This window comes from Lemur catta, chromosome 1, assembly GCF_020740605.2.
Source record: "Lemur catta isolate mLemCat1 chromosome 1, mLemCat1.pri, whole genome shotgun sequence".
In the NCBI taxonomy this organism is placed as follows: Eukaryota; Metazoa; Chordata; class Mammalia; order Primates; family Lemuridae; genus Lemur; species Lemur catta.
The window spans coordinates 209902569-209923307 of NC_059128.1; the positions used below are offsets into that span (position 1 = coordinate 209902569).

A 20739-nucleotide genomic window follows, 5' to 3' on the forward strand; every position below is an offset into this window, starting at 1 on the left:
TGATACAGTAGGGGCTCCAGAAATATCTGTTGAACCGCAGAACCGAATCCCAGTTCCTGAGGCACGAAGGTGACGGGCGGCAGTCAGTTAGCGTGTCGGAGCCCGCGCAGGCTCGGCAGAGGCCAGCTCCGTGGGCCGTCTGGGGCACACTGCCTTCCCGGCACTGTCGCCCCCACCTCAGCTTTCGAGCCCTCAGAGCCATGAAGACGAGTATGGAAATCCTCACCTTAGTGCTGTATGAGTCATCCCCTGAATGCTTCCTGTTTAAAAATACTCTCTCTTATTCCAGGAAGGATTTTTAGGCAGGTGAGCCTCTACTAGGTGTGCCTGCAAATAGCTCTCTCCTTTCACCTCAGATGACTTGTCTGCAGACACTTTACCGCAGAGACGTGCATGGCTCGGGCCAGGGATGGGGGGTCTCTGTCCCGCAGTGACTTCGCCTCTAGAGGGTTCCAGGCCAGCCCCAGCAGTTACTCCTGAGGTCAATCTCTGGGTACCCAGGGCAATGGCTTCTGTTATAAGAAAGAACCTGTTATCTTCAGTTATTTCACACCCATGGAATAACCACATTTTTCAATTTTGGAAGGATGTCATTGTCGGGAAACCCCTTCTCTTGGCATCTCCAAGGAGTTAAGGGCCTAGAGGAGGAACAAGATCGTGGCAGTCCCAGGGCTCAGTGCCAACCCTGCACACTCATCTTGGGAAAAAGAGGACATGACAGCGCCTTTCTCATAGAGTGGTTTTGAAGATTTAGTGAGATAACCATGGCAAACACTTAGCACACAGGGCTTGACACATGTAAATGCTGAATACGTGGAACTGTTATTAGTGATATTATTTGCCATGTGCCTCCTCCGAGCATCCACTCTGTCACTGTACTCCCGAATTTCTTCCACGTCCTGTCACAGACATTGGTTTTCATCACAGTTCTGGTGGCTACTACTGCAAGGACTTGCCTGTACCCAGCACCTGCTTCAGGTCACCTCTTGCAACCCCTCAACCCCACAGGCCCCATCCAGCCCGTGCAGACACGTGTGCATGTCCACACCTGACCCTTCATCACTGAAACCCTTCTTGTCACACACAAACTCTCTTCCTGCCAAGAGAGTTCGTAATAAGGGCAAAGAAAGACATCTTTTTACTAGTCTTATGCATAAACAGAAAACCACTTCTGAAACCAACTTTTAGCTAAGGGTATCTCTAAACTGGATTAATAAAAACTAACATATACTGAGCCCTTGCCTGCTGCCAGGCAGACTAAAGACACTTGAAATATATGTTAATATCTCATCTTTTCCGTAACTTCATAAGGTAAGCATTAGCCCCTCTCACAGGTGAGGCAGTTGATGCTCAGAGAAGTGAAGTGACTTGCCTGAAGTCACACAGCAGGCTAATGGCAGACTCACCTCTGACTCCAAAGCCTATGGCTGTGTCCTTCAGGATCCCATTTCCTCTCTCCTGGTGTGAATTGGGTCAGATCCACTGTCGCAGTGTCAGTATTTCCACCACAGTAACAGGTGAAACAAAGCAAGACTGCTGGTCTAGCAAAACAAGAGCAAGTTAGACTTCCCAACTCTTCCAAAAATCACATTAATCTTGCAACCCCATAGGTGGCCACCAGCTTTATAATGAGACCGAGAAGTGCCGTGGTATTTCATTTACAATGCATCCCCGCTATATGGGGAGCAAAGGGGTATCTTGGCCACATTAAGTGATGGATATGGGAATGCAAGGCGGGAGGGAACTAAATTGCTCTTCATGGCGATGGCAAAGAGAGATCAAGAAGCCCTCAAGAAAACTCATAAGAATGGGAAATTTAAAAAAAAAAAAAAAAAAAGGAAGAGGAAATTTAGAGACCACATTGGGGAAGGGTCCATAGATAGGTCAATCTGGGAGCAGCCCCAGGAAGGAGTGTAGAGGGACCTGCCCATTTCTAGTATATGCTCAGTCTCTCTCTCATTGCTTGCTGGCAGCATGGATTTTCTTCAGGACAATGAGGGAAGCAGCACATCCTACTCCATCACAAGCATGGGGCAGGTTCAGAGACTGCCATGGACCCGGCCACATGGTGTTATTAATCTTATTGTTTTTGATTTCCCAGGCAACCTCAGAACCTATTCTGGATCCACAGCAAATCCAAGCATTTGATCAGCTTTGCCGTCTCTACCGAGGAAGTTCCAGGGTAATGCTTGTGTGGTGGTTAATTTTTTTATTTCCCTGTTCATAATTTACTATTGTGGAAAGGCAGTATCCTCAAGTCCTCCCTCTAGACTCCTCCTTAGCCCAGAAGGTGCCGTGGCATCGCTGTAATGGCCATGCAGCCAAGGAAACACTCAGAACTCGGCACAGGGGCAGAGGAAGTGGAAAGATGTCTGTCCCTCACCTGCCACGGGCAGTGAGGACACAGAGGGCTGTGTTTGACCTGCCTCCAGAGGCCTCATCCAGGAGGCCTTTATTAATATTGATGACTGCCAGATCCATCCTCAGCCCCAGGCCCTCCTGGGCATCTGCACTGGTGGAATTGGTTTTGGCCATGAAAGACAAATGCAAATCAACAGTGGCTTAAACAAGATGGACATGTAAATGCAGGTGGCCAGGGCACGTCCACGCACCTCCCTCTAGATCTCTTCTATCTTGTGGTTCTGCCGTCCTTGGCACGTGGCTCATACTTGTATGGCCCAAGACGGTTGCTTCAGCTCTAACCATCACATCTGTATTCCAGTTAGCAAGAGGGTGAAAAAGGAAGAAGAAAATAAGCCCTCTCTTTAAGGACGGTGCCTAGAAGTTGTACACGCCACTTTCACTTACCTCCGTTGTCTAGAACTTAGACCCATGACCACACCTAACTGCAATGGAGACTGGGAAAATTGGTCTTTATTCCAAGAGGTCATGAGCAAAACTTCCTGGTATCCTATAACTGTAGAAGAGTATAGTATAGCGGTCACTGCCGTGACATCAGTCTGGGTGTCCCCCAGGCACTTCAGACATGTACTCATCAGCTTTCTTGGCCTGCCTCGGGAATGGCACCTTCTCTCACCCAGTCCCCCAGAGCAGAGACCTGGCAGTACCCCCAGCTCATCCCCACTTCCCCCTCCATCCACTCACTGGGGAGATCCTGTCGGCATCGTGTCCACTTCTCCCTTTCCCTCTAAACTGCTAACTGCCCTGGGTCAGGCCTCCTTGTCATTCAGAGAGGCCACTGCAGGTTCTGATGGGTTAGAAATCCTTCTGTCCCTTCCGCATGCTGCTGCCTGGGTACGCTTTCCAAACCCAAATGTGTCCTGTTACTCCTTGCTTAAAACACATCTGGATCTCCACCACCTAAAGCATGGAGTCCGAACTCCTACCTCCCCCAAATCACTCCTGAATTCCAGCTGGGTCCAGTTTGTTCTGACCTGTCTCGAGTGTGTGCAAATGCTGAAGCTCCCTCCTCCCACTCCCTGTTCCTAGGCAAACACCTGCTAGGTTGCTTGGCGGCCCGGTGGCAAAATGGTGTTCCCTCTCTGAGCACTGGTCTGGGCGGAGGTTGTGATTCCAGGAGACTTCTGTTTCTGCAGGGGCCCCCCAAACCCCAAACGTGCCCCAGAAGCCTTCTGGCATCACCTGCACTCCTCAGCCAAGTGCTGCCCCAGGAATTAGGTTTCCGGGCCTTCCAGGGAAGTTCTTCTGCTCTAAACTGTTGAGCCTTTATTCAGGGCTCATCAATTTCCAGAGCACAAAGTTACAGAAGTAGAACACAAAAGTATCTCTTCTTGGAAAATAAAAAATATATTTCTGTGGTTGATCTTTCCACCTCACGGTGTCAGAATGTGCAAGCACTGAGTTTAGCATCTGTTGCCTGTTCCGTCCAAGGCCTTGTGTATATGGTCCTTGCAGAGAACTCGCAGGCTGATGGGCAGCTGAGAGGGTTATAGAAGAAAGGACGTGGCACACGGTGAGACTCCTGCACAGCAGAGGACGTCTCTCGTCATCCCTGACTGTGACCTTGGCCAGCTAAGGGACTTGCAGTCAGAGATTCAGAGTCAGAGTTACTTAATTGTAACTTAGATCATAGTCATGTCTCTGGGACTGGATTATTTTTGATAAATTGGCACTTAGAACTTAAAGGCCTTCTCATGTCTCCCCAATTGCCACAGCCGCGGCTAATGAGTTTTCAGTAGCAGTGACAAATGGACACGTGAGCCTTGTGCCATCATTGCCTGCGTGAGGGGAGAGCCTCTTGCCAGCGGTCAGGGAACAGCCAGAAGACAGAGCGCCTGGCAGGGCAGGTGGGAGGGCACAGGTGACAGGCAAGCTCTCTCTAGAGAAGGCAGGACTGTCGGCAGTGTGGCTGAGCAGAAATCGCCACACAGACCTGAGTTTGCATCTCACGTTACCACTCACTGCCGGTGACCTAAGGCAAGTCACTTAACTTCTCAGCGCTCCGGGTTTTCACCCCGAGGGTTGTTATGAAGGCCTAGAAATAACACACACGTAAAGCACCTAGCAGAGTGCCTGTGCTGGAAAGACACTCGGTACTCTTACCTGAGGCCATTAGAATCCCTCAGGTTCAGAGGGATGCAGAAAGCACCTTTGGGTGACAGGGGTGGCCCATCCGAGCGGCACAGCCCGGCTTCCCCGTGGGCTGGCATTAACGCTTCCTCCTACCATTGTCTCCTCCTTGCCAGGTCTTCCAGAATTGAGTCACTAACCAAATGAGGGTACTGCTGCTGTCCCGGGTGGGAATAGGGCAGCTGGGAACAGGGAGGACACCTTTGGAGGAGAAGGTAGTACCTGAGTTCCACTCTGGAGGCCCTGAGTTTGCACTGGCGGCTGGGCCTCCATTTGGAGCTATCCAGGTTACAAAAGAGAAAGGTCAGAGCCAGCGGTCATAATTCAGGATCATCCACCCCAAGGAGAACACACCGAGAGGGAGAACCTCCGCTCAGGCCATGTGCCCAGGGAGGGCGGGCCAGGCGCGGCCGCTGGAGCAGGAGTGCTTGGCGTGGGGCGGGTCCAGGATGGAACCGCTCCCCAGTGGCAGGGGGAGCACGGTCTGTGTGCTGGGGAACGAACCAGTCCAGTCTTACCACTATTGAACGAGGAAATTTAGGCCCTAAAAAATGAAGTGAATTTGCCCAAAGCCACTACTAGTTTGTGAGATACAGACCTCGGAACCAAACCCAGCTTTTCACTCTTCCCACGATGTAGCGCAGTCTCTCGTGTAGCCGAGGCAGGAGAATTCAGGACCCTCTCCACCCCTGCTCCCCACGTCCCTCCCACGCCCACACGCAGATTTTCTGCTCCCCACAAGCCCTGGCTAACGTGCGTCCCCTCCTTTGCAGTTGGCTCTCCTTACGGAACTCTCCCAGAATCGCAGCAGTGAGAGCTACAGGCTGTTCAGTGGCTCCCAGAGCAGCCCGGCTTTCAACAGCATCTTCCAGAATGAGAACTTCCAGCTGCAGCTCATTCCCCCGCCCGTGACTGAGGACTGAAGCCTCCCTGGGGCCTGGCCTGGAGACCCAGAGACGCTGATCCCCGGGTGACTGGAGATCAGCCCGCCTCTCTGCCCAGCTTGGCCCCCCGCCCCCCGCACTTCTGTGCCCAGGGCTTCCACGCCCACCATGCGCAGTGTAGACTCCCTGTCTCTTCCACAGTGTTGTCACTGTGTCATTTCACCACACTTGTTGATTTAATTTTGCCTGTTAAGCAAAGGAATGGCACATACCTCCGTCCAGCTTTTTAGGAAATACATTTTGCCTGTTGGGCCTTTTTCCTGTTTGCCCTGAAGCCTAGAAGGTGGGTGGAGCTTGTGCAGATGGCATTCCAGAGCCTGTCATCCTCCATCTCCTCCAGCTGATGGAGAACGTGAAGGAACTTCAGCTTCCGCAGGGCACGGCGGTTGGCCAGGCTGCAGTATAGCTGGAGCATGCGTCGGAGAGAGCAAAGAACCTGTGGGCTGGGGGCGTCTCCCTTGTGATGTGTTTGTGTTAAAACCCATTTGTGACTGTAAGATTCGCCCTTCCTCACAATAAATGCCTCTGTGTTAAGTTCTGCGGCCTGCTGGCTGGCTGGCTGGCTGTCAGCCTGTCATGTCATGGAGGACATTTAGAGCCCTGTTGCCACAGTTCAGGTTCATTAGCTCAAAGTGAGGGACCCTGACTGTGGCAACCCCACTTTATTCAGATGAGCAGCTCCATCTGCAGCCTCTATTCAGCACAGCCCGACCACCAGCTCCTAATGACAGGCGCTAGACTGGCAAAGAGAGTAGTACTAGTACAGTTTTTGGCCCTGGGACTTTGTCACCATACCAAGAGACCTACGTTTCCACCTCACGTATTCAGATGGTCCATTTTATCAGTTCACTCAGAAATGATGAGGCTCTCATGGACTGATACTGCCCAAACCCACAGAAAAGAAATGTATAAACTAGATACAAATATTTTAACTTTCAATATAAAATAGATCCTGCTTCTGACAAGTACTAGCTGGAATCCTGAGCAAGTCACTTATCCTCTCTAAGCCTCAGTTTCTTTATAGATAGAGCTATTATGAAGATGAAATGAAATAATACATGTAAACATTTAGTGCTGTGCAGGCACATGGCAAAAGCCACAGAAATGTTAGCTTAGCTTTTATTATGTTATTCCTCCTAAGACCTGGGCTATACTGAGTACTGCTTCCTGATGAAGGTGTGAGGAGGCCGGATTGAGGGAAGTGGTTGAGCATTATTAAGTGATCACCAGCTGGATGCCCACTGCAGCTATATGAGATAGTCTCAACCCCAGTTCACAGATGAAAAAACTGAGGCTCAAAGACAATAAGTAATTTAACCAAGGTGACACACTGAAGACAGAACAGAGCAGGATTGGAACTCAGAACTGTGATTCCAGAGTCAGTGATGCTACCTCCCCAAGTTGTATATCAGAAGGTTTCTCACTAAGCCTAAAATTAAGGCCAAAGGAACTTGATATTCTCAAACCAAAACCCTTCTTTTATAGTGTAAAGAACTAAAGCAAAGGAATATACAATATAAAAAGATGTAAATTGTGACATCAGAAACATAAAATATGTGTGGGAGGAATGGAGTAAAAGTGTAGTTATTTTATGTGATCAAAGTAAACTTATTATCAACTTAAAATAGCCTGCTATAACTAAGATGTTTTCTGTAAGCCTCATGACCAGAAAGCAAAAACCTACAGTAGATACATAAAAGATAAAAAGTAAGGAATCAAAGCATACCACTAGAGAAAATCATTTAATCAGAAAGGAAGACAGCATGAGAAGAGGAAAGGAACAAAGGATCTCCAAAACAACCAGAAAACAATTAACAAAATGGCAGCAATATGTACTTAGCTGTCAGTAATTAGCTTGAATGTAAATGGATTAGATTTACCAATCAAAAGAAAGAGTGGCTGATTGAATAAAAAACAAGATCCAACTATATGCTGCGTACAAGAGATTCATTTCACCTTTAAAGACATACATAGATTGAAAATGAAAGGATGGAAAAAGATATTCTGTGCAAATGGAAACTAAAAGAGAGCAGGAGTAGCTGCTATACTTATATCAGATAAAACAGACTTTAAATGAAAACTGTCAAATGATACAAAGGTTATTACATAATAATAAAGGGATCAATTCATCAAGAAGATATAAGTTGTCAATATATATGCACCCAACATCAGAGCATCTAAATCTATAAAGCAAGTATTAATTGATCTGACAAGAGAGACTGTGATACAGTAATAATTAATAGTAAGGAACTTCAATACCCCACTTTGAACAACAGACAGATCATCCAACAATCAATACAGAAATATTGGACTTGAACTATGCTTTAGAGCAAACCTGCCTAACAAACACACACAGACATTCCACTTAACAGCATCAGAATTTACACATTTTTCTCAAGCGTGCCTAGAACATTCATCATATGGCACAAAACAAGTCTTAACAAATTTAAAAAGATTCAAATCATATAAAGTACCTATTCTGACTACACTGGTATGAAACTAGAAATCAATAATAGGAGGAATTTGGGGAAATTTACAAATATGTGGAAATTAAACAACAGCTTTTATAAACAACCAATGAGTCAAGGAAGAAATTAAAAGGAAAATTTTAAAATACCTTGAGACAAATGAAAATGGAAACACAACATACCAAAACTTATGGGATTCGCAAAAGCAGTTCTAAGAGGAAAGTTTATAAAGGCCAACCTCTAAAAAGAAGAAAAATCCCAAATAACCTAAATTACACCTCAAGGAACTAGAAAAAGAACAAACATCCTAAAGTTAGTAGAAGGAAGGAAATAATAACAATCAGAGCAGAAATAAATGCAACAGAGACTAGAAAAGACAAACAAAACAGAGTTGGTTTGTTGAAAAGATTATATCAACAAACCTTTAGGTAGACTAAGAAAAAAGAGAAGACTCAAAATCAGAAATGAAAAAGGAGACATTACAACTGATACTACAGAAATAAAGATCATAAGAGACTACTGTGGACAAGTATACACCAACAAATTAGATAACCTGGAAGAAACGGGTAAATAACTAGAGACCTACAACCTACTAAGACTAAATCATGAAAAAATAGAAAACCTGAACAGACCAATAAAAAGTAACAAGATTGAATCAGTAATAAAAAATTTCCCAAAAAAGAAAAATCCAGGACCGGATGGGTTCACTGCTGAATCCTACTCAACCTTTAACACATTAACTACCATGTGAATTGTATTTAACTCATGCTAGTTTTGAGCCTGGGGCCTCATGAAGCGTATGTAACTCACATGTCTCTTCATCTTGGGAGCCACGAGAACTAGTTTTCAAGTTGCATAGAACTCAGGCACAGAAAACAATTAAAAAATAAAATTTTTCATTAAATTAGGGTCATTTTGTTTTCAAAGTTTTTATTCTGTTTTCATAGTAAAACACCGTAGCCCCAAGGAAAATGTTCTTTTAGTGTGGCAGTAATGTGTCAAAGAATTAATACCAATTCTTCTCAAACTATGACAAAAAAACTGAAGATGACACCACTGCACTCCATCCAGGGTGACAGAGTGAGACTGTCTCAAAAAATAAAAAATAAAAATAAAGGATGCAAAATTACAGCTAGATGGGAGGAATAAGTTACAGTGTTCTATAGCACTGTAGGATGACTACAGTTAACAGTGATTTCACTTGATGCTTTCTGATAAAATAAAGAAACCAATAATCTATTGTGTAGTTTCAAATAGTTATAATGAGGCTACTGAATGTTCCAAACACAAAGAAGTCATAAATGTTTGAGGTGGTGAAAATGCTATTTATAATTACCCTGATCTGATCACTACTATTATATGTATTGAAACATTGCTATGTACCTCATAAATATGTATAATTATTGATGCCAATTAAAAAAATTTTAAACTGAACAAAAAAGACATTGCAGCTTTTGGTTATGCACACATGCTCTCTTGCTCTCTTTCTCCCCACCCCCAACCCCCATCGCTTACTCAGGAGGAAGCCTGTTGTCTTGTTGTGAGAAACCCTATGTTGAGGCCCATAAGGGGAAGAAACCCTGCTGACAAGCACAAGAGTGAGTTTGGAAGCAGATCCTCCTGTCCCAATCAACATTCAGATGCCTGCTGCCCTGGCCAACAGCTGACTGCAGTCTCATGAGAGGTTCTGACTCAGAATCAATCAGCTAAGATGTTCCCAAATTCCTAAGTGCCAAAAACTGTATGAGATAAATGTTTATTGTTATTTTAAGCAACTAAGTTTGGGGATAATTTGTTATGTAGCAATAGATAAAACTAATACAGTTTACTTCCTACGGAAAAAAAAAAACCCTCTAGGCATCACATTACCAGGTTTAAAAATTGACTACAGAGCTATAATCGTCAAAACAGTATGGTACTGGCATAAAAACATGTAGACCAATGGAACAGAATGGAGAGCCCAGAGATACATCCACACCTTTACAGTCAATTGATTTTTGACAAAGATGCCAAGAATGCTCAATGGGGAAATGACAGTCTCTTCAGTAAATGCTGCTGAGAAAACTGAATATCCAGATGCAGAAGAATAAAATTAGATCCTCATCTCATACCATGTACAAAAATTAACTCAAAGTACATGAGAGACTTAATGTAAGAGCCAAGACTGTAAAATTACTAGAAGAAAGCATAGAGAGCTCCATGACATTGGTCTGTCCAAAGTTCTTTTGAGTATGACCCCAAAAGCACAGGCAACAAAAGCAAAAATAGATAATGGGATTACACCAGAGTAAAAAGCACAGCAAAGGAAACAATCAGCAGAGTGAAAAGACAACCTGTGGAATGGAAGAAAATATTTGCAAACCACACATCTGATAAGGGACTAATATCCAAAATTTATAAGGAACTCAATTGCAAGGAAACATCTCTATTTAAAAAAATGGGCAAATAACCTGACCAGACATTTCTCAAAAAAGACATACAAATGGCCACCAGATGTATGAAAAAATGCTCAGCATCACTTATCATCAGGGAAATGCAAATCAAAACCACAATATCACCTCACACCTGTTAGAACAGCTGTTATCAAAAAGATGACCTAAGTGTCAGCAAGGATATAGAGCAAAGGGAACACTTCATACTGTTGATGGGGATGTAAAGTAGCATGGCCATTATGGAGAACAGTATGGGGGTTCCTCAAAAAATTAAAAATAAAACTACCATATGATCCAGCAACCCCACTATCGAGTATATATATCCAAGGGAGATGAAATCAGTATATCAAAGAGATACCTGCACCCCATGTTCCTTTGCAGCACTATTCACAATAGCCAAGATATGGAATCAATCTGTGTATCAACAGATGAATGGATGAAGAAAATATGGTATATATACACAATGGAATACTATGCAGCCGTTTAAAAGAAGGAAATCGTGTCATTCGTGACAACATGGATGAACCTGGAGGACATTACGTTAAGTGAGAAAAGCCAGACACAAAAAGAAATGCCACATGGTCTCACTTGTAGGTGGGGTGTAAAACAGTGGAACTCAGAGTAAAATGGTGGTTACCAGAGGCTGGGAGGTTGGGGAGATGTTGGTCAAAGGACACAAAATTACTCATAGGAATAAGTTAAAGAGATCTATTGTACATTATGATTACAGGTAATGTAATAACAATATCTTGTTATATGAAGATTGCTAAGAGTAGATTTTAAGTGTTTTTATCACAAAAATATAAATATGTGAGGCAGTGTATATGTTAATAGGTTGATTGAGCCATCCCACACCGTATCCAAGTATCAAAATATCATGGTGTACCCCTGAACATAACAATTTTTACTTGTCAATTAAAAAACAAAGAATCAAGGCAGTTTACTGAATTTCAGAAGCCGTGTTCACATCAGGACCAGGAAGCACCAAGTGATTCTTCCCCAGCCCCTTTCCTATTTTCTCAATCCCTAAGAGTTCCTTTACTTCTTGTCATTCAAGTCACAGCACGATGGAGCAAACTGCGGCACCTTTCCATTCAGGTCATGCCTTCCTCAGATATGCTCTGGGTCGGATTTGAAGAGCCCTCTCGTCTCCTCGAAGGGTAAATGAGACCAGCTCTCGAGAGCCGGGCAGCTGAGCCCCAGCCCGTGCCCTCTGGAAGCTGACCCTGCCCCTCTCGCGGCCCTTAGCACACGCTCTACTCTGTAGTGCCGTCAGGTCCCACTTCAGAGCAGATCCTTGGGGGCGAAGACTCTTATCTGGAGACATCTTTAGAGGCGGCGGCAGCACCCGGCTCTGCTGCTGCTGCCCTGGGAGCTCCCGGGGAGGGTGTGAGGGGCTCTCGGGCTCCCAGAGCAGGCGGGCGCCAGGCCCAGACGTGGAGACAGGCGGCTCCCCGGCCTGGCTCCAGCCCCGGTGCTGAGCCCCAGCCGTGTTTCCGGGTCACATGCCCACCCCTTGGCTGTGGCAGGTGATAAGGCGGCTCTGCAGGAGGGGGGTTCCAGAGCCCTTCAGCTGCCACTTCGCGAGGACAGATGCTTGGTCTGCGCATTCTCCTTCCCCCACACGGCCGCGGGGGTGAGGAGATGATCCTCGCATCAGGGCCCTGACGGCAGAGGGGAGGGCATTAGGGTTGGCGGAACCCGGCAGTGTCCGTCGCAGCTGTTTCTCCCTTGCAGCTGGTAAGCAGTAAATGTTTGAATGGATGACATCTGGGTCACACCTGAAAATGGTTAGTCTCCACTCCCAGCTTCAGCTGAATTCCTCCCACCCCCATTGGTCCCCTACAAGCCCCATTATACCTGGCCATTCGCCCTGCCCAGACGCCGGGCTGGCTGAGGTGGACGCAAAAGTGACCCCCACACAGCCCCTGCCCCGGGGCACTTACGGTCTGGGAAGGGACACAGTAAGCAGGGAATTCCCCCACAGCTCTGTCAACACTCATTATGTTTATAGTTTAATTCTTATAAAAGTATGTCTTGGAAGGCCTTTGGCTGCCACCAGGTTGTGCATTTGCTCACGTGGGGGTGCACATCTGAACTCCTTCTGTGCAACTTTGTTTCTTTGGGGCATGTTTAGAGTAGAATCCGGGCATGGAGCTGCCTTTGTACACGGTCACTGTTACCAGGTGTTATTTGTCCTAGCCTGTTTTCCAGTCTGCTGCTTTTTACATTTTATTATTCAAGGGAGGTTTTGTTTTTTATATATTAAAACTCCAATGAGATCCTCTTCAATAGGAGCATGGCTTTCCTCCAGATGGTATAAACTAGCCAAGTTTTCGTGTTGCTATGGTTGAATGTGTCCCCTCCAACATTCAGGTGTTGAAACTTAATGGCCAATGGGATAGCATGAAGAGGTGGGGCCCTTAAGAGGCTATTAGGCCCTGGGTGTGCCTCCCTCGTGAATGGCATTAAGGCCTTTATAAAAGAGGCTTCCCACGCGCTCAGCCGACTCCCCAGGTGAGGACACGGCGTCCCTTCCCTCCAGGATGCAGCACCCGGAGCCACCGTGGAAGCAGAGAGCAGCCCTCACCAGACAACCAAACCCGCCAGCACCTTCATCTTCACCTTCTGGCCTCCAGAACTGTGAGAAATTAAATTTCTGCTCTTTATAAGTTACCCAGTCTCAAGTATAATATCTTGTTACAGCAGCACAAAAACAGACTAAGACACATGTTTTTATAGGTATCTGCTCATGTTTAATTAGTTTGGAACTGACTGAAAGGCATGGTGAGAGGTGTATCCGAGTTTCCTTTTCTCCATGCCTGGGTCTAATGGTCCTACTATTAATCAGGAACTGAGCCAGTGAGGGTGAGTAGAGGTGGGGAAGGGGCCTCAGAAAGCCCCTCCCAGCCTGGCTTCCTTCCTGGAGGAGGGTGCCAGCCTGCAGGCCGCCTTCGGACCCGGCTCTATCAGAGCTTCCAGCGTATGCAGCTCTCAGTCCGGGAGCATCTAGCAGGGGCGGTGGGCGTAGTGGCATCTGGACACCGCAGCTGGCCCAGGCTTCCGACCCACCCAGGACCCTGCCTGTCATGGGGTCTGGGCATGTGTCAGAGCCCTGTTTACCTGGATGAATTTCCATGGAGCACCTGCATTCTGAAGTGCCACCAGGGTTGGGAATCACTGTTATTGTCAGTCCCGAGTTACATATCCAACCTAGCTTACCTGTGGGTAAATAAAGGCAAAACCTGGCATGGCCTGAGCACCCTTTTTATATGATATAATGGAGGATAATAGCAGCCACCAGCCCTTAAGCACCACCGCATGCTGGCACTTTATTTCTGCTCTTCCTCAGTAACCTTGGAGGGGGGCTGCTATTGTCCCCGTTTTACTCAGAAGGAGCTGGGTTCAGAGACCTGCCAGCTAACGAGCTGTCTTTGCAGCTTGGGGTATCTGACTCCAAATTTACCTGGGAGTGAAGAGTAAAAGCCTCACTGGGAAGACATCTGTGCTTGCAGCATGGCTGCGTGTAAGGGTGTCGAAAACCTCTCTCTCGGCCTCCCTAGACCCACGAGGTGCAGCCCCCCCGTGCTCGCCCGGCTCCCACTCAGGTGTGGCTGAGAAAGGGCTACTTTCCCCGGGACGAGGCCTGGAGAGCCTGCGAGAGGCGCCTGCCAGAGTGCACTGGGAGGGCACCAGCCTGGGATCTGTGATACATTTGGAGGACATCAGAGGCTCTGGGAAGGGCCGGCGGGCAGGGAAGGGGCTGATCTGCCCGATGAGGATGTCTCACCGGGCTGGCTGTGGCCAGGCGGGGAGGACGCCTCCAGGCCCATGAGTGTCAAGCCGTATTTTTCTCATGCAGCTGCTTGCCCGGCCCTGGAGTGTGAGATCCCCAAAGAAAATGACTTCTATGGTCATGCAAGGTGTCACATCCCTAGAGTGAGGGCAGGGGGATCCTTGAACAAATGACCAGTCTGTCTCCTACTGTGCAAGTCTAAAAAAAAGAAAAAAGTCTGTGTTGTGGGGGAAAGTACTGCCATTGCGGGTTACAGTAAGAATCGGAGATGATGTGGGCTGAACTGTAGCCCATCATCAGTGCCTGTCAGTCAGTGGTTATTTCCTGAGTGCCCAGTACATGCCAGGCATTGTCCCCTGCCATGGGGACAGTGAGTAGGTCAGACATGGTCTCCCCTCCTGTAGAGGGGGGAGAGGTTACACCTGCACAGACGTAACACAGGTTGTAAAACATTGTGACTCACAGGGGTGCCAGGCGAACGTATGGAAGGAACTCTAGCTTTTCCTTTCTTTTTTTAAATTTTGACTCATCCATCTTGTTTCTGATACAGTCTGTCTGATTTTTACCATCAAAGAAATAGAAAACAAAGTTCTCTGTTCGTCACCACTCCACAGAAATTAGACCCCTACAGAAATTAAGCAGCATCTTAAAATGCTGGAGTCAGTGAATTCTAGCATCCAGGCCCCCAGAGGTCAGGGTGCCAGCCTTGGCCCAGGGCTGGGGTGGTGGGAGGGAGGCTCTGGGCCAAGGGCTCCAGGGCGTGTAGACGACAGGAAGCATCCAGTGCCCAGCAGGGAGCTCTGCAGCCACGGGGGCTGGTGGATATGTTCTCAAGCAAGAGCTGTGTGCGCAGGGAGGCGGCTGTCCAGGGTGGAGACAAGCCCTGCTCACGTCTGGCTGGGCACACGGAAGGCGAGGCTGAATCGTGCAGGGCTGGTGCAGTGGGTCAGGGCAGGGAGCGCATGATCCGCAGGGGAAAGGCTTCACGGAGAAGGAGATGCTGTCCTTCCACCGAGGAGGGGGACGGGGGAGGAGGGGCCCCAGCCTGAGCTGAGCCCACTAGTAGGGAGCCATCTGCAGGGACAGGCCCATCCTGTTCCAAGAGTCAATCCTGACTTTAGGGACATCAGGAGTCGCACTGACTTTGTTCTGATTCGTTACTGTCCTGCTTTATTCTAGAGGGCTCTTCGGGAGGCATTTTTGTGGGAAAGGGTGGGGCATGCTTGGCCATCACACCCCAGCCAGTGGTGCGGAGGAGGCAGAGCTTGGGAAGGCCCTGCGTCTGCTCTCCCTCGTGCCATTGGGGACAGAGACCCACCCAGCTCTCCGGGAGAGGCAGAGCGGACCCTGGGGGAGAGCTCTGAGCTGCCAGTCAGGAGCCTGGGCTCTAGGCACAGCCCTCCACGGCCGCTGTGTGAGCTGAGGAAGGCTTATGCCCTCTCTGAAAAATAAGGAGAAGAGCCATCTGTTCCATGTGCAGCAAAGGTCCCAGTGACGTGTGGGGAAATGCTTGACAAAGGTCACATGTTACCAACCAGAGCCTACCGTGGGGAGGGCAGGGAAGCATTTGTGGAAGAGGAAGGCCAGCAGGGGCCCATCAGTGATGAATGCCGTGGTGGATAAATCATTCAGAGCTTTGGGGATCCTTTTAGGAGGAGTAAATTTCCTGTTTCCACTTAGCTCTGCCTGCTGAAAGTGTTTTCCCGAAGATGCAGCTCTGGACGATGCCTGGGACCTGCCCAGAGACACAGGAAAGGCCTCCTGTGGAGTGTCTTCTGGGCGGGCCGGGCCGGGTGGGGGTGGGGGGCTGGGGGCCCCAGGGGAGTCTGAGCACCCAGCTCCTCGGAGGACCCATCCTAGGGACCGTCCTCCCTGGGGCCTTGTCCACAGCCCAGATCCTCTAGGAAGCTTTCCCCAAGGAAGACGGCAGCTTGACACTCACCTGTGTCCATGCGGTTCACCACACCTGCACTGAGGAATCGTGTTCTCCTGTCTCCCTCCCTCCCAAGGGCAGGATTGTGTTTGGTTCACTCCTGTGTCCTCTCTGGCAGTCAGTTATTTACTCAGTGCCAAGTATATGCCAGGCACTGCTTGAGACAGTAGTTGTCACTATTTAAGTCACTATCTTTTTCAAGTAAACTTTCACGGACAGACGTGTTTGCAGACGGCCTGTGTACCACTAGATGAGCTCGGCGTGGACACACCCGCACAGCCGGCACCCAGGTCAAGCAAATGGAAATGGCCAGCACCCCAGAGGTGCCCTGAACTCCCCGTTCATCATGCCACACCCCCCTAAGTGGGCCACTATCCTGACTTTGGATAGCATAGTTTTGCCTTTTTTGAACTTGATATCAATGGAATGACATATCAATTACTCTTTTGGAAATATATTTTTCACTCAGCATTGGGCAATGATCCCTGTTGCTCATCCTCACTGATGGATAGCATCCCACTGTGTGAATGTACCTAATTTACCCATTCTGCTGTTAATGGGCATCTGCGTTGTTTCCAGTATGGGCCTATTACCATTTTGCTCCTGTCTTTTGGTGAACATGTATCCTTTTCTGTTGGGTATAACCTCAGGAAGGATTCTGCAGGGTTGAGGGGATAGGTGTAATAGTACCTTTTTGAATGTGTACATGCCTGTGTGAAGAATGAATGTCCACGGCTTCATGGGGCGAGGGGATAGGAAACATGGGAGCTGGTTCTTGTTCTCTCTCTCTCTCTCTGTGTCACACACACACACACACACACACACACACTCACTCACTCACTCACTTTTCCTAAGCTTAGCTCTAAGTGCACCTGCCTCCTGCCCCAGCCAGGGGGTAGTTGGCTTCAGAGCCTGACAGGATCTGCTGTTAAGCTGCAGGGTGGGGCCTCGGCTCACACTGACGCCCTTCTCTATAACAGAGAAGCTAGCAGTTCCCCAGCCCAGACATCTGTTCCCCCAGGACTCTGCGCTACACCTGTCTCGGAGGTCAGCATCTGGTCCTAACAGTCTCGGGGGGCCACATCAACCTGGCCTCTTCTCTCTCTCTCTCTGAAAGAATGAGCCGGCCGACCACCCTCAGCACGCCCATAACCTGCCCTCACCTCCACCTGAGATGGCGATTTCCAGTCAACTCCCTCCCTTCATACTTGCCACTGCTGACCTCTCCCTGACCCCATCAGTCCCTCTCCAAGTGGCTGGGATGAGGAATAACATGGGGTCCCAGTGATCTCGTTTGGTTCAGAAAACACAGGGTAGCTCTGTTCACTGACTGTGACCCTGGGATATGTTGATTATGGGGAGAAAATAAAACCTTTTGGGATAGAAAAGAACCCTTTTGGACCCCCAATAATCTGAAGGGACCCCAGTGAATTCTAGCTGGACCTACTGATCTTCTGTTGACCTCTCAATGATTTGTCCAGAGATGCCCACTGTGTCCCCCACATTCATCTACGGCCTTCGGTTGCTCAGGAGACCCAAATCCTTGGTGTCTTCCCCATATACTCAGTGCAGCCTCCAAATTGTGCTAGAACCCCCTCATTCTAGATTCCTGGCTAACATGGGCTCTGGATCCCCTGTGCAACTCACACCCAGGCCTCGGGGACCTGCCCTCCAGATACCACGTGGCCCCCTGGCTCTTCCCAAGGGCTCCTGAGCTGACTGACTGCTTAGACCGGTGTTGCTCATAGGCTAGGAGGGCTCTTCCAGGTCCTTCTGCAGATAAATGGACGTGCCTGCATTTGCTTTGTGAATTTTGACATCACAGTTCACACAGGCAGATTCTAAAAATGAGGGCAGATAATCCACCCCTTTGTTTACTGCACAGGGCCCTGGTTGAGGCAGATCTCAGATGTTCATGGCAGGGTAATCAGACAGGGTCTACACGGTCCTCTGAAGTAGAGTTTGTTGCAGACTAATCAGAGTCAAGGTCTCTACAGTGCCCTGGAGTAGACTGGCCCCAGGAGGGGAGCCCAAAGTCCATGGTGCTGAGTACATGCAATTGAGGGACGCTGGTGGAATCAAGGGCCCCAGCCCTAACAGAGGTGCGAGGGGGAGGAGACAGGAGCAGCTGATTCCAAAAGTGCTAAGATCTGAGGCCGATTCCCAAGATGAGCTCTTTCTCAGATCCAGGGGCCACACCTGAGCCCGAGGCAGTGTCAGGTTCAAGGGACCAGACTCAAGTCCAAGATAAGCCAGGCTGGCACCAAGCCAGAGTGACGTGGCACCAACAGTAACCTCAGGTGATACCCAGAGGGCTGAGCTGTGGTTCCCTGGATGCCCCCACCTAAAGCCAAAGCTGTCCCTGTCTGGGCGGCCCTGGGTGTGCAAGTGATGCGGGGAGGAGAGAAAACAGGCCGCAGAGCAGGGCAGGGTTTGATCGCAGGAGCTCAGCAAGTTGAGAGAGTAACACAGGCTGCCTTGGGAATCAGAAGTTTGGAGCTCTGGCCCTGCTACCTCCCTGCCATGTGATATAGTTGACTAAACTCTTGGCTGCTTCGGCTATAAACTTGCAAAACTGTCCCACCCTTCCCTGCCCACCACACAGAGTTGCTGGGTGTGGCAGGTAAGCTGCCATCTGGGAAAAAGCCTTGTGAACTGTAGGTCGCTGCTCAGACACTGTGGTGTTGCACTGATCCACGATGCCGCGTGTTTTGTCATCATTTTGCACTGATGCTCCAGATCTCTGTCCTGGGAGAAATTATCTGGACTTGCATACTAGGCGACAGGACAGGTGTCACACAGAGCCCGGGCTTTCTGATCTCCCATCTAGACTCGCACACAGGGCTTTGGGCTGGGGACTGAGAAAGACGGGAGGAAACAAATCGTCACCGCTTTCTCCAAATCTAGACTCGCACACAGGGCTTTGGGCTGGGGACTGAGAAAGACGGGAGGAAACAAATCGTCACCGCTTTCACCAAACCCAGGAACTCTCCAGCCATGGCTGGCTGCCCGCAGTGGGGTCGCTCCTCCGTGGGGGCCGGTTAGTTCCAGGACGCACTCCCCAGCCCAGCCTTTAGTCTCTCCTGGCAGGTGCGTGGGGGCGTGGGGCCACCGCCTGGACTCACAGGCTCTCCACCTCCACTCACAGACCCAGCAAAATAGGGCTCCACGCACTGTCTTAGGACTTGCCATCTTAAAAATAACTTATTGGGTTGTTCTTGATTATAAAAGTAATATATATTCATTTTAGGAAACTAGAAAATTCAAAAAAGCAAACAGAAAAACACCATTAATACTGTCATGTATTTACCTTGCCTTATTTTTTACTTGTATTCCCAACACCTTCCCATATCTGATTCCTGAAGAATTCCAGCTGACCTCTAATCACCCCTCCTTGAACCCTACTGTGAGACTGAGTCCAGAGATCCTCCTCGCTCCCTTCATTCCACACACAAAGGGGTGGCACAGGAAGTGTTAAAGGCATTACCAATTCCCAGTGATTGAATTGTAATGAGGACGAGATGCTAAATTAAAGTTTATTGCAGAATAAAAGAGTGTGTCGTCAGCATTTGTAAGAGGCTACAATGAGATGCCTTCCAGAACTTGGCAATACAATTACGTAGCGTTAAATTAGTAGAGTGCACACAGAGATGAGATTAGCTGTCTGCAGGAGTCACTTTAAAACACCAGTTATCTTTTGTGAAGGCAGACAGCTAGCCTCGAACACCGGTCAAGATGCGAGTGAACACGGAGGCAGCAGGGGCCTAACCAAGGCCCCTGGGACGTCTGCAGAAACGTGGCACGTGTGGGGGAGGAGGAGGGTGTGTGGAGCACAGAGAAGGGGTGAGGAGGGAGGCCTGGCGGCGTTCGCAGTCGCAGAGCTGTCTGGGGAGAGCTGCCAGCCTGCGGGAAGGTGTTGGCTGGGGAGGGACAGGGATGAGGCAGTGCAGGCAGGGCCAGGAGTGTGGACTCTACAGCCAGAGTGATGGGTTCAAATAGCGACTCCTGCTGGCTTACGGGCTGCGCCACTGTGGGCAAAAGTGTGTACTTCTTCAGCTCTTCTCCCAGTCTGTGAAATGGGATGCTGTCATTCCCCTCAGTGCTGCTGTGAAGGTCATGCTTAGAAAGCAATAAGGTAGCTGATAAGCCATAATTCTTAATACTATTAACAATGATATCATCACTGATAATTTATTTAGCAGTTCCTAGTGAGGTTGTTCTATAGAAGCCAACTCCAGCAGCGGCTTGTTTCTGGGTGTGCTGAATAAAAACCACAAGCTCCTTGACCTGCCACAGTGACGGGCGACCCCCAAGTGCCGCCGTGCCCCCAGACCCCGGGGGCGGCAGCCTGCCTCGCCGCCTGGCCTGTAGTGGGAGCTGCGGCCATACACTGCCTTTCACGGCATGTGGAAACAAACACAACGGCTGGAACTGTGTGAAATAAATACTACTTGTGGGGGCACGGTTAAGTTTTATTTGCTATAGACCCAGTGTAGCCAACAAAAACGTTCTTAGTACAAAGAGTTCTGGGAATTATCATGAGTGGTGACCAGGAGCATGTATTTGTGGATAATATTTGCCTGGACTTTATGAAGTAATGTAAAGTTTAAATGGG

The 20739-nt window shown here is 48.6% G+C and overlaps 1 protein-coding gene and 1 long non-coding RNA gene across 7 annotated transcripts in view; both read left to right on the plus strand.

Annotated features, from left to right (window-relative positions):
• VPS8 (VPS8 subunit of CORVET complex) overlaps positions 1–6029 on the plus strand; it is a 215938-nt gene extending 209909 nt beyond the window's left edge. For all 6 annotated transcript variants that reach the window (XM_045539842.1, XM_045539848.1, XM_045539843.1 and 3 more), the window contains 2 exons: positions 2102–2182; positions 5325–6029. In XM_045539842.1, coding sequence (XP_045395798.1) covers positions 2102–2182; positions 5325–5474 — 231 coding nt within the window. In that variant the 3' untranslated portion in view covers positions 5475–6029. The remainder of the gene's footprint in view (positions 1–2101; positions 2183–5324) is intronic.
• A 6594-nt stretch (positions 6030–12623) lies between these two features.
• The window catches only part of LOC123630344, a 31693-nt gene continuing 23577 nt past the window's right edge, over positions 12624–20739 (plus strand). Inside the window, exons 1-2 of the long non-coding RNA XR_006732652.1 lie at positions 12624–12712; positions 12941–13038. This is a non-coding gene — a long non-coding RNA (uncharacterized LOC123630344). The remainder of the gene's footprint in view (positions 12713–12940; positions 13039–20739) is intronic.